Here is a 12,729-nt window from a genome sequence, read left to right as displayed (position 1 = left end):
TTATTCACTCTATTATCTCTGTCGACTCGAACAGTGCCTGGAATATAGAGGTACCTTAGGAATATCGGGTGATTGAGTGAATAAATCCCTTACAGTCCGTGAGCCACTAAATCTAGCAAAGAATTCCTTCCAGATATTTCCTTTGTATATCCTATTCCAGGGGCCACGCCCCACCTAGGTCTCTGCCTCTGCCTGTCTCTTAATGCTTTCTCAAGCCTTCCTGACCCCCTGTTTCTCACTCCTGTCTGTTCTGTGCAATAGTGTCCTGTGGAAGAGAGCGTGTCTTTTGTTCTATCATTTCTCTGCAAAAACCAAAACCTTCCCAGTATTTTCTCTTTATCTACAGTATCAAGTCACACTCCTTAGCTGGGCATACAAGGCCTTGCCTATAAGTTCCCTACCTGCTTTTCCAACCTTACCTCTGAGCCTTCCCTGAAATGAGCCCTCTGCCCTGGCAGCCTCATCTCCTCATTGTCCCCGAGGCCACTGCTCATTCCCCACCCTTGCTTGCTCAGGCTGTGCCCCAGAACAAGTTGGCATTTCCCTCAGGAAGGGATTGACCCCCTATGTGGTTATAAGGCAAGTCTGCAGTGGGTGATGGGAGACAAGGAAAAACGGAGCTGAGCCTCAGGACAGCTGGGAGATGGAATGAATGTGAGCAGACTGACTCAGTTAGTAATAAGTGGAGAGGATTTCGTAATTCTTAGGTATAGTTGAAAGGTGCTGCTTGGTAGGGTGGCCTCGGCCAGTGATTTTCAAACGACTGTACAGACAAATTTGGGGGGATTCTTGTTAAAATGCAGACTCTGGCAGTAGGTCTGGGGTGGGGGGCCTGAGACTGCTCCCAGGGGATGCCCATGCTTCTGGTTCCAGGATGACTCTTTTGAGTATCAAGGAGCTAACAAAATGCTTAGGAAAACAGCCTTTTCTGTAGGACTCCAATATGGAAACAGGAAGTCAGTTGGCCTGTCCCTCGGAGGCCTGCCTGTCAATCATGAGGCCAAGAGTCCTGGCCCAGAGTCAAGGCTTCCTTGCATTCTGAATGACTGAGTACATGTGCGATGATCGAGCATCCTTGCTGAAGAGAACAGAGGACAAAGCTGAGTGTGTAAGGCTGCACTTTGAGGGAAGAAGCACTTGTGCATCCCGAGATGGTGGCAGTGAGAGTGGGTCGTCCACAAGTGACAAGTCTCATGCTGGGTGGCTACTGGCCACCCACACACACACGCACGCACACACACGCACGGGCACACGCACACATGCACGTGCACACACACGCAGAGCACGGGCTGGGTAGACTTCCTTTTCCATAACAGGGTTGCATTATCTTTTCTCTCCAAGAAGGCACTTCTGTTCCACTAGAGCTTACTGTTCAGAATCCAGGTTTGCCTTGACTACAAGCAGTGTACTGCATCCTAGCAAACAATAGGAACCATTTCCACAATGTGTATCTCCAAACAGAAGAGCAAGTGGGAAAGTATTCTGTTGGAGTAATAAACTTGGCTTGCTTGACCAGTTTCTCTTTAATTATTAACCCGGCCTTTGTATCTTTAGCCAATCAATAGCTGGCCTTTCCAGGACAGTGGGTGTCATTTCCTAATTGTTTAACTTCTACAGACTACAAGTTATCCTGATTAATGATTTTAATGACGCATCTCTCATCACAGTAATTTCCCCTCTGCTTTTATCACAGAGGAACTTCTGCTCCTGTGACTGAACTCTGATCTTGATAGAGAGTCCCGGCCATGGTAAGTTGGAGAGTGCCTCGCCCTACCTGGTGTAAGCCACAGACAGGTACAGGATGTGTATTCAGGACTGTTGACCTTACAGAGGGTTGTTTGCTTAATAGAGGGGAGAGAGGAGGAAATGAAAAGGCAGTTGTGTTGGTTTTTTGTGTGTTTTTTTTTCCCCAAGCCATTTTCATTTCTTTCAGGGATGGTGAGTAACCTGACCCTGAAAATTAATGCAACAAGAGACTCCTTGGAGTCCTTCTAACATTCAGAAGTCCCGCAGGTCCTACCATTGGGAAATAAGTGCCATCTGCATTTTGGTATAACATCATTGGAGGCTCATCAAGACGGGTGTTTGCTGGCCATATGGGCTTGTCATCTGCCTCCCGTTTTTGGCTGTGACTGGACTCCTCAGAGCTTAATTGTCTCATCTTTGGGACAGGCAAGGAACTGGATACCTTTGGAAGTTCCATGAAGTTCAGTGTTGAGGTGGAAGCTGAGCCTCTTAGCTACAAACGGGCTGTACCTGAGGCTGGCCATCTGCTCCCCTTCTCCCACCCAAATAATGTATCTGAACTGACAAGTGATTCTGATCCCTGGTCTTCTTGGAAGGAATAATAGAAATACAATCTTATACCTGGAAAGGAACTAGAGATCCTTCCAGCTGTAAATGGCCTCCTCTAGGAAGATGGAGGTATAAACTATCTTGAACAAATAGTAATATACTCTTAACATTGTCTTACATTAGACCTCTATAATTTTCTTTATCATCCTTGACAGTCAAAACCTTACTCATATCTGCTCTAAATCTCCATGCTTTACTTTAATATTCATTTCTTCTTGATTCTCCCTAGACATGGAGAACATTTATTCAGAAATGTTTACAGTGGGGGCGCCTGGGTGGCTCAGTGGGTTAAGCCGCTGCCTTCGGCTCGGGTCATGATCTCAGGGTCCTGGGATCGAGTCCCACATCGGGCTCTCTGCTCAGCAAGAAGCCTGCTTCCCTCTCTCTCTCTCTCTCTGCCTGCCTCTCCGTCTACTTGTGATCTCTCTCTGTCAAATAAACAAATAAAATCTTTAAAAAAAAAAAAAAAAAAAAGAAATGTTTACAGTGTCCCAGCTTTGTGTCAGATGTAGTACTTGGCTCTGGGGACTCAAAATCATTGGGACGGTCTTCCTGTCTGCAACAAGCTCACAGGCCTCTCACAAGTGAAACCTATAACCTGGTGACCCTTTGCTGTGCTCTCCATTCAAGGAAAATTACCTCAGTGGCTCTCATCTTTCCTCCTAGTACCTGTTTTTCCATCACCACTGTTACTTATTGGATAGATAAAGGACATTTTTAAAGGGGAAGAAAAACATAAAATAGTCACAATATTGTAATTCCCAATTGCTTTCCATCATTTTATTTTAGACCCTACTCACATGTATAATGATTTTTAAATAGTAGTAATAAAAGCGTAAAAAACAGTTATATATTCACTCTAATCTTGGCTTTGCTAACATGTTTATATTATATTTTGTGCCATGTTAAAATCATTTATTCTAGATGATGGAGTTCTGGGTGTTTTAATTTTCTTCTTTTTTTTTCAAATTTTCCAAATCTCTACAATGACCATATGATACATTTCTAAAATGAAAACATGTTTTGGGTGCCTGGGTGGCTTAGCTGGTTAAGCAGCTGCCTTGGCTCAGGTCATGATCCTGGAGTCCCTGGATTGAGTTCAGCGTCAGGCTCCCTGCTCGGCGGGTAGTCTGCTTCTCCCTCTGACCCTCCCCTCTCCCATCCTCTCTCTCTCAAATAAATAAAATCTCCAAAAAAAAGTTTTAAAAGCTATTGTATTCAAGTACTTACAGTATTTTTAAAAATAGATGTTAATTTATATATAGTGAAATGCACCACTCTTAAGGTTACTGGTAGATGAGTTTTGACAAACCTATGGGCCATGTGACCTACTCCTCTCCCTGCTCCCCACTCCACCCCAGAAATACAACCACTGTTCTGATTGTCATTACTATAGATTAGTTTGCTTGTTCTAGAACATCCCGTCAATGGGACCATAGAGTATGTACTCTTGTGTGTCTGGCTTTTTTCACTGAGCATTATATTTTTGGCAACCTGTCCATGTTGCTGTGAGTTTCAGCAGTTTGTTCCTTCATGCTTTTTTAATTGCTGATTAGTATTTGTTGGGGAATGTCATCAAAAAAGATGTGACCACTGACTGACCGGTTACCTGGACCTGGGCAGTCGGAGGCTCCTCACCCCCGCCCGTCTTTGGAACATGAGTTCCGCTTACCTTTCCTGCTCCAGAGTCTGGTCCCTCACCTTGAGATGGTGATGTGGGGTTGAAGAGCAGCATGGTGTACATGCCTGAGCCCCTTTAGGGCCTCTTTATATACTTTTAAGATTTTGAGGTTGAGTCCAGCGATCAGTTTGTCTCGCTGCCGTTCAAGACAAGCCTTGTATGTGAGTTCCCTTTGCCACTGTTATAATTGCCACCTACCAACGTGGGGCGGCCTGTCTGTCTTCAATCTCCCCGTGCCCTCCGCCTACTGGGGTCGGCTTCACATGATGCCAGGAAAGCTCCCGAGGGTGTTGTGCACCTACAGTATTCCATCGTATCATATTCCAACTTTTGACATTATCTCCCTGATTATTCTAATAACGGAATAGTATTTCATCACAAGTGATCTAACGCCTTTGTCTAGCCATTCATTTTTGTTATTTCCTACATCCTCCCTGTTCCCTTTGCCTGCTGCCACAAGAAACCTTCCTGGGACACAATCCCCTGCCTTCCCAGAACAGATAATAGTACATTACACCCTGGAATTTGATCAATACGGTTACCACAGCGCTACCAGGAACAAGGTTCCTGAGCTTATCTTTTTCCTGGAAGAAAGAATTACTGAGAATGTAACTGATAAGCTGAAACATCTTTGTATATCTCTCCATCGATTCATCTTGTTAGATATTAATTTTAATCCCATAATAGCGTCCCTCAGCAATGCAGTTTGTTTTAAAGTTGAATGCAGTGTCTGGGCATCGACCAAAATTTTGCAGTAAAGCTCCAAAAGAACCCTGTGAAACATTTCCCTCAGAAACCTGTCTCATAGTGTGAATTAGGCCATGTGGGAATTTTGACAGCAGGTCACCAGTTTGCTTATTACGACTGAGGCGTAGTAGAAGAAAAGAATGAAAGAAGCTGTATTAATGTCCTAGGGCTGCTGTAACAAAGTCCCACAAACTGGGTGGCTTAAAATAATAGAAATTTGTTGTCTCACTCTTCTAGGAGCCAGAATCCAAAATCGAGGTGTTGGCAGGGTCAGGATCCCTCTGCAACCTGTAGGTGGTTCCTTCCTTGCCTCTTCCTGGCTTCTGGGGGTTTGCTGGCAGTCTTAGGCTTAACTGCAGTCTCTACCTTCAGCATCATGTTGCGTTCTCCCTGTGTGTCTGTGTCTGCACGTGTTGTCTTATTAGGATGACCTCATCTTAATGTGATTAATTACATCTTCAATGACTCTATTTCCAAAAAAAGGATACATTCTGAAGTCCTGGGGGCTAGGACTTCAACATATCTCTTGGGGGGTTACAGTTCAACCTGTGACAGTACCCAAGGAAGGTAACGTCATGGAATTCTACTTTTCTCTGTCAAGTGCATAGAAGGTCATGACTAAGTGCTAGATGCTGGCCGTATCTAGGAGGTGAAGGCCTGGGCTTGCATCTGACAAGGCCCATACTCTCTGTGCCTGAGGCCTTTGGATGGTCTTGATGTGGGCCACAGTGAGCAAAGTCTTTTCCTAGAGAGCTTCCCTAAGGGCATAAAAATCCTCTGATCGTCTAGTTGGCCCATATTATATTCTTGCATGAAATGAAATCATCAGAGAGCCTTCGATCTATTCTACTTTGCTTTTGCCACCTGTACAAATGCTCTGTTCTGGATTTTGCTTTGGCATTACCCCATAGGCTTACATTAGGAGATATTATCAGAAGTAGATACAAGAATCTTCACTCTTATATTTATTGTGGAGATCTTCTTGAAGTCATAGTTAATAATTATGATGATGATGATAGCTACTGAGTTTGAATTTTTGTGTTGGAGTTTACTGTTTGCTGGATTCTGTGCTAAATGCTTTGTTATATTAATCTGCTTTGTTATTCCAAGTCTGTGAGTTGATATTATTCTTATGTACAGGTGAGAAAAATGAAACTCCCCCTGTTGACAACCCAGCTAGAAAGGGTTGAAGCCAAGATTCAAAGCTGGGTCTATCCCACTCCCAATATCCATGCTCCCCCTACTAAACTTTACTACCTTGCACTGTAGCCTGCTGTGTCTCCTTCACAAAGACACACAGATGAAATTTCCCTCAATATTAGAATTCCCTTTATAGTGTTGGTGACCCCAAGAGTCATGTAGAGGAGGTGGAACTCTGTCCATGAATATTAGATTTTACTGGATCGTGGGCACAAGTCTATGGGTACATTTCAGCCAAGGCTTACATAAGATATAAAACCCTTTTCACATTGCAACAATTCATATCATCTCCCTGTTCTGTTTCCTCCCATCACTGTAACATCTTAGTGCCATTGCCAAAAAGGACATTATCAGAAAAGTCAGAAGGAACAGACCTACTGTGTGACCTGAGGCCTAAATTTACCTTATCCTCAGCTCATGAACCCTGGCATTGTAAAGCACATAGCGCTAGCTATGAACAGAGGAAGGTATCCACCTTGGTCTGAACCCCCTTGTAAGTGCCAAGAAGTCACTTAGATCCTTCCCCATGTGCAACCTCAGCCAATCAAATGCACACCACAATGGCAGACACCTGACAAATTAACTAAGGGAAAGGAGACGAGGTAGAACAGTTCTAGTGACTAATTAGGTCATTTTTAAAGACAAGAAAACAGGGACGCCTGGGTAGCTCAGTTGGTTAAGCTGATGCCTTCGGCTTGGGTCATGATTTCAGGGTCCTGGGATCGAGTCCTGCATTGGGCTCCTTGCTTGGCAGGGAGCCTGCTTCTCTCTCTGCCTCTGCCTGCTTGTTCACTCTCTCTCTCTGTCTTTCTCTGATAAATAAATAAAATCTTTTTTTAAAAAAGACAAGAAAATAGAATTCAGAATATCAAAACATGGGTGGCTGAAGGGCTAGAATAATGCTTAGTGTCAGATACAGAGGGGAAGGTATATTTAAAATGAAAGCTAGTGAGGCGCCTGGGTGGCTCAGTTGGTTGGGCATCTGTCTTTGGCTTGGGTCATGATCCAAGGGTCCTGGGATGGAGTCCTGAGTCAGGCTCTCTGCTCAGCAGGGAGCCTGCTTCTCCCTCTCCCTGTGTGTCCTCCTCCAGCTTGTTCTCTCTGTCACTCACTCTGTGTCTCTCAAATGAATAAAAAAAATCTTTAAAAAAAAAAAACAAATCTATTTTGATTCTATCCTCTACGGCTAAATCGGGGAGCCCAGAAGAGCTCTAGTAATGCAGATTCTCTCTCTGTAAACTCAGTACAAAGAAAAGCAGGGCATTTCTTGGGAAACTGTTCTCTTTTCCTCTTACAGTGAATCTCAGTACTGTTTACAATTCCCTCTTGCTTCGGCTTCTAGGCAGAGAAACCTGTGGCTTCCTGCTAAAAACTGTATAGGCCCTTAAGGTCTACATTTTGGTTTCCTTCCCACCCCCTAGCTTTACCTTAGTATTCTGTGTTTTATACCCTGTCACTGAATTTCCCCATCTACTTATTTATGTTTGTTTATTTATTTATTTTTTAAGATTTTATTTATTTATTTGACAGACAGAGATCACAAATAGGCAGAGAGGCAGGCAGAGAGAGAGGAAGAAGCAGGCTTCCCACTGAGCAGAGAGCCCGATGTGGGGCTCGATCCCAAGACCCTGAGATCATGCCTGAGCCAAAGGCAGAGGCTTTAACCCACTGAGCCACCCAGGCACCCCTGTTTATTTATTTTTAAAGGTTTATTTATTTTTATTTATTTGGGAGAGAGCGAGAGCAGGATAGGGACAAAGGGAGAGGGATAGAGAATTCTTAAGTAGACCTGGAGCCCGACATGGGGTTCAATCCCAGGACCCTGAGATCATGACCTGAGCTAAAATCAAGAGCAGGCTGCCTAACCGACTGAGCCACCCAGACACCCCTATTATTTATTTATTTACTTATTAAGATTTTATTTGTTTGAGAGAGAGCAAAAGCAGGAGAGATCACAGAGGGAGAGGGAGAAGCAGACTCGCCACTTAGCAGGGAGCCCGATGAGGGACTTGATCCCAGAACCCTGAGATCATAACCTGAGCCGAAGGCAGCAGCTTAACCAACTGAGCTACCTAGGAGTCCCTGTCTTCTTTTTCTTTGTTCATTTGTTTTATTTCTTAAGTTCCACATATGAGTGACATATGGTATTTGTATTTCTCTGACTGACTTATTCCATATAGCATAATACTCTCTAGATCCATCTATGTTGCTGCAAATAGCCAGATTTCATTCTTTTTTATTTTAAGTTTTATTTATTTTTAAAGCTTATTTATTTCAGAGAGAGAGAGAGATTGAGCATGAGCAGGGGAGAGAAGCAGAGGAATAGGAAAAAGCAGACTCCCGCTGAGCAGGGAGCCGCCTGTGGGACTTGATCCCAGGACCCTGGGGTCATGACCTGAGCTGAAGGCAGATGCTTAACAACTGAGCCACCCAGGTGCCCCTAATTCTTTTTTTATGGCTGAGTAATATTCCATCATATTATATCTACCACATCCTCTTTATCTGTTAATCTACATGGATGGACACTTTGGTTGATTCCATATTTTGGCTATTGTGAATAATGCTATAGTAAATATAGGGGTGCATGTATCCTTTTGAGTTAGTGTTTTTACTTTCTTTGGAATACCCAATTGTGGAATTACTGAATCATATGGTAGTTCTATTTTTACTTTTTTTTTTTTTTAAGATTTTATTTATTTGACAGACAGAGATCACAAGTAGGCAGAGAAGCAGGCAGAGAGGAGGAAGCAGGCTCCCTGCTGAGCAGAGAGCCCAATGCGGGGCTCGATCCCAGGACCCTGGGATCATGACCTGAGCTGAAGGCAGAGGCTTTAACCCACTGAGCCACCCAGGCACCCCCTATTTTTACTTTTTTGAAGAACCTCCATACTGTCCTCCACAGCAGCTTCATCAGTTTGCTTTCCTACCAGCAGCAGTGAGGGTTCCTTTTTCTCCACATCCTCGCCAACACTTGTTATTTCTTGTGTTCTTGATTTTAGCCATTCTGACAGGTGTGAGGTGATATCTTACTGTGGTTTCGATTTACATTTCCCTAATGATGAATGATGTTGAACATCTTCTTGTGTCCATCCATACAGATGGCTTCTTAGAAAAATGTCTGTTCACGTCTTCTGCCCATTTTTAATTAGAATATTTGTTTTTTTGATGTCGAGTTGTATAAATGTCATGAGCATGCGATGAAGGCACACACACAAGTTGTGTCTTTGCACAGTGTCAGCTTTATTCAATCATAAATCAAAGTTAAATCACAATGATAGAGCAGGTTCAGGATTCCAAACTCAATGACAATTCATGTGTGGTTAAACTTGTCTTCTTCCACAGCACACAAAGCAGGACAGAAGACAAGCCACACAACAAACAAGTTAACAAGAGTATAGGAAGTTAAGCAACCAGACATGAAGTCAGTCTATGGGCGCACAGTTGAGCTAAGGCCTTGGTCTGGTCCAGGTCAGCACTTGGCACTTCACTGTTCCAGCGGTGAAGGATCTCGGTTCTGTTCAGAGGTCCATCGGGAGAGCCTTGGGCAGCAGTTGCCTTTTTTAAGTGGCCAGACATAAAGGGGTCATGTCTGAAGAATCTGACAGTTAATTGCCAAAATCCTTCCCTTTTTAAAGGGATTTAATTAGTTTTGGGGCTCTGCAGACTTCCTCTGGTTCTGCTGTTTATCAGTTCTGGAGAGTCAGCTGACATTGGTCCTGCTGATACTTTGTAGCTGCAGTACCTTAACTGCTTGTGTCATTGCTTGAAATGAGAAACTCCATTTTTCTCTCTACAATAGATTATGTATGTATTCTGGACCTTAACCCCTTATCGGATATATCATTTGGAAATATCTTCTCCCATTCAGTGGGTTGTGTCTTTTGTTGGTGGTTTCCTTCACTGTGCAAAAGCTTTTCATTTTGGTATAGTCCCAGGAGTTTAATTTTGCTTTTGTTTCCCTTCCCTTTTAAGACCGATCTAGAAAAATGTTTCTACCTCCGATATCAAAGAGATTATGTTTTCATTCTAGTAATTTTATGGCTTCAGGTCTCACATTTAGGTCTTTAGTCCATTTTGAGTTTATTTTTGTGTATGGTGTAAGAAAGTGGCTCAGTTTCATTCTTTTGATTGTAGCTGGATAGTTTTCCCAACACCATTTGTTGAAGGGACTTTTTCCCATTGCATATTCATGCATCCTTTCTTGAAGATCAATTAACTGTAAAATCATGGGTTTATTTCTGGGCTCTCTATTCTGTTCCATTGGTCTATGTGTTTATTTTTGTACCAGTACCATATTGTTTTGATTACTACAGCTTATAGTATATCTTGAAATCTGATGGTGATACCTCCAGTTTTATTGTTTTTTTCCAAGATTGCTTTGGCTATTCGGGATTTATTGGGGTTCCATACAAATTCTACCGTTATTTTTTCTAGTTCTGTGAAAAATGTTGGTATTTTGATAGCGATTACATTAAATCTGGGTAAATTTTAAAAATTTGGGTAGTGTGGACATTTTAACAATATGTTCTCCCAATCCATGAACATGGAATACCTCTCCATTTGTTTGTGTCATCCTCAGTTTCTTTTATCAGTGTTTTATAGTTCTCAGAGTACAGGTCTTTGACCTCACATTCACTAACTTTTAATCCCTTGTACACATCAGAGTACCTCTTAACTTTAAGACATTTGATCCTTTCTAGTGATGCCAGTCATTGTCTCTGTTGTCTAGGGTGGCTCTCTCCTCCTCATGACTTCCATTTTCCCCTCTGCCTACTCAGTCAGGTTTCAGTTTCCTCCATTCCACTGTAAAAGTTCTTGTCAGGGTCACCAGAAACCTCGTTGCCAAATCTGACCATACCTTCTGTGTCCTCCTCTTCTACTACCTTTGGCAGGCACTGACCCCTCCCTCCTTCCTTAGCCCCTGGACAACATGCTACCCTGTTTTTCCTTGTACTTTAAGGACCAATCTTTCCTCCTTTCTTCCTTTCTTCCTTCCTTCCTTAAAGACTTTATTTATTTGAGAGAGAGAGAGAGAGAGAGAACACAAGCAGGGGGAGGGGATGTGAGAGAGGGAAAGCAGTCTCCCCACTGAGCAGGGAGCCTGACGTGGGATTTGATCCCAGGATCCTGGGATCATGACCTGAGCCGAAGGCAGACACTTAACCAGCTGAGCCACCCAGGCACCACAAGGACTGATCTTTCTTGATCATCCTTTCTAGACTCTCTTCTGCTTGACCTCTACTACTAGAGAGGCCAAGGTTTGTCCTACGACCCCTGTTTAAACCACTTTCTCCCTAGGTCATTTCATCCAATACCAGCCGCATGGTGATGTGTCTTGACTTGATTTCTACTTATATTTTATAATCAGCTATCCTTTTGACAACTCCACTTGAGTGTTTAATGGACATCCCAAACTTAACATTTTGAAAATAGAACTTCTAAATCCCACTCCCCACTGCCCCTGTAGCCCTGATGCCAAAACTGGTAATTCTCTAGATTTCCCCATCTAGGTAAATAACATCACTCTGCACTTGGCTTCTCAGAGGAGAGATCCAGAGTTACACTTGATTCTTTCTTTCCTTATCTCCAATGTCTGTCTGTCAGCAAGTTCTGTTGCCTTTGCTCCAAAACATATGCTGTGTCTGCCTGTTTCTTTCCATTTCATGTCACCCTTGTCTAATATCATATCCATGGGGCTTGCCCCAGATTCTCAACTGGTCTCTGCCTCTCCCTTCAGCAGCCTGAGAGATTTTTTTTTTTTTTAAGATTTTACCTATTTATTTGACAGAGAGAGAGAGATCACAAGTAGGCAAAGAGGCAGAGACAGAGAGAGGAGGGAAGCAGGAACCTGCTGAGCAGAGAGAGCCTGATATGGGGCTCCATCCCAGGACCCTGAGATCATGACCTGAGCCAGAGGCAGAGCTTAACCCACTGAGCCACCCAGGCGCCCCCCCGCCCCGCAGAGATCTTTTTGACATGTAAATCAGATCACACCCCCTCATCCCCTTCCTTAAACTGCCAGTGGCTTCTGATTGCACTTAGGACAGACTATAAACTCCTTACCCCAGTGAGGGCTGCCTTGTTCTGGCCCCAGCCCACCTCTCTGATTTTCTTTTTTCCTTTTTCATTTTTGAAACTTTTATTATGGAAAAGTGTAAATATGTCGGAAAGTAGACTGAGTATTAAAAAGAATCCCTGTGTGCTTACCAATAATTATTAACTCATGGTCAGCCTTGTTTCTTCTTTATCTCCACTTAATTCCTACAACTTACGTTATTTTGTAGCAAATTCCAGACACCTTATCTTCTCATCTGTAAACCATTTCAATCTATATAAGATTAAAACTCTTAAAAATAAAAGATAAGCACAGTACCATTATCATACCTAAAAATGTTAATGCTGGTTCCTTAATGTCATAAAATATCAAGTCAGTGTTCAGATTTCCAGTTGTCTCATAACTTATTTTTCTAGTGTTGGTTTAGGATCCAAATTATGATTATTGATATGCCTTTTTAAATCTCTTCTAAGCTGTTATCCCCCCCCATCTCTCTCTTTTCTTATTCTCTTTGCAGTTGATTTCTTAATGAACCTAGATCATTATCAATAGTGCTTCTCACAGTCTGGATTTTGCTAATTACAACCCTATGGCTGTAGGTTGACATTTCCCTCTCTCTTCTATTTTCTGTACATTGGTATTCGGCTCTAGGGGCTTGATTGGATTCAGGTTTGATTAGTTCCTTTCTCGG

At 42.9% G+C, this 12,729-nt stretch overlaps 1 protein-coding gene across 2 annotated transcripts in view; it reads left to right on the top strand.

The window, feature by feature from the left end:
• ANXA4 (annexin A4) overlaps positions 1-12,729 on the top strand; it is a 76,642-nt gene that overhangs the window by 30,727 nt on the left and 33,186 nt on the right. The window contains exons 2-3 of one of the 2 annotated variants that reach the window (XM_047745444.1): positions 1,694-1,748; positions 1,934-1,938. In XM_047745444.1, coding sequence (XP_047601400.1) covers positions 1,936-1,938 — 3 coding nt within the window. In that variant the 5' untranslated portion in view covers positions 1,694-1,748; positions 1,934-1,935. The remainder of the gene's footprint in view (positions 1-1,693; positions 1,749-1,933; positions 1,939-12,729) is intronic. The other variant, XM_047745443.1, reaches the window with a different exon arrangement.

This window comes from Lutra lutra, chromosome 9, assembly GCF_902655055.1.
Source record: "Lutra lutra chromosome 9, mLutLut1.2, whole genome shotgun sequence".
NCBI classification, from domain to species: Eukaryota; Metazoa; Chordata; class Mammalia; order Carnivora; family Mustelidae; genus Lutra; species Lutra lutra.
This window is presented reverse-complemented; position numbering and strand designations above follow the sequence as displayed.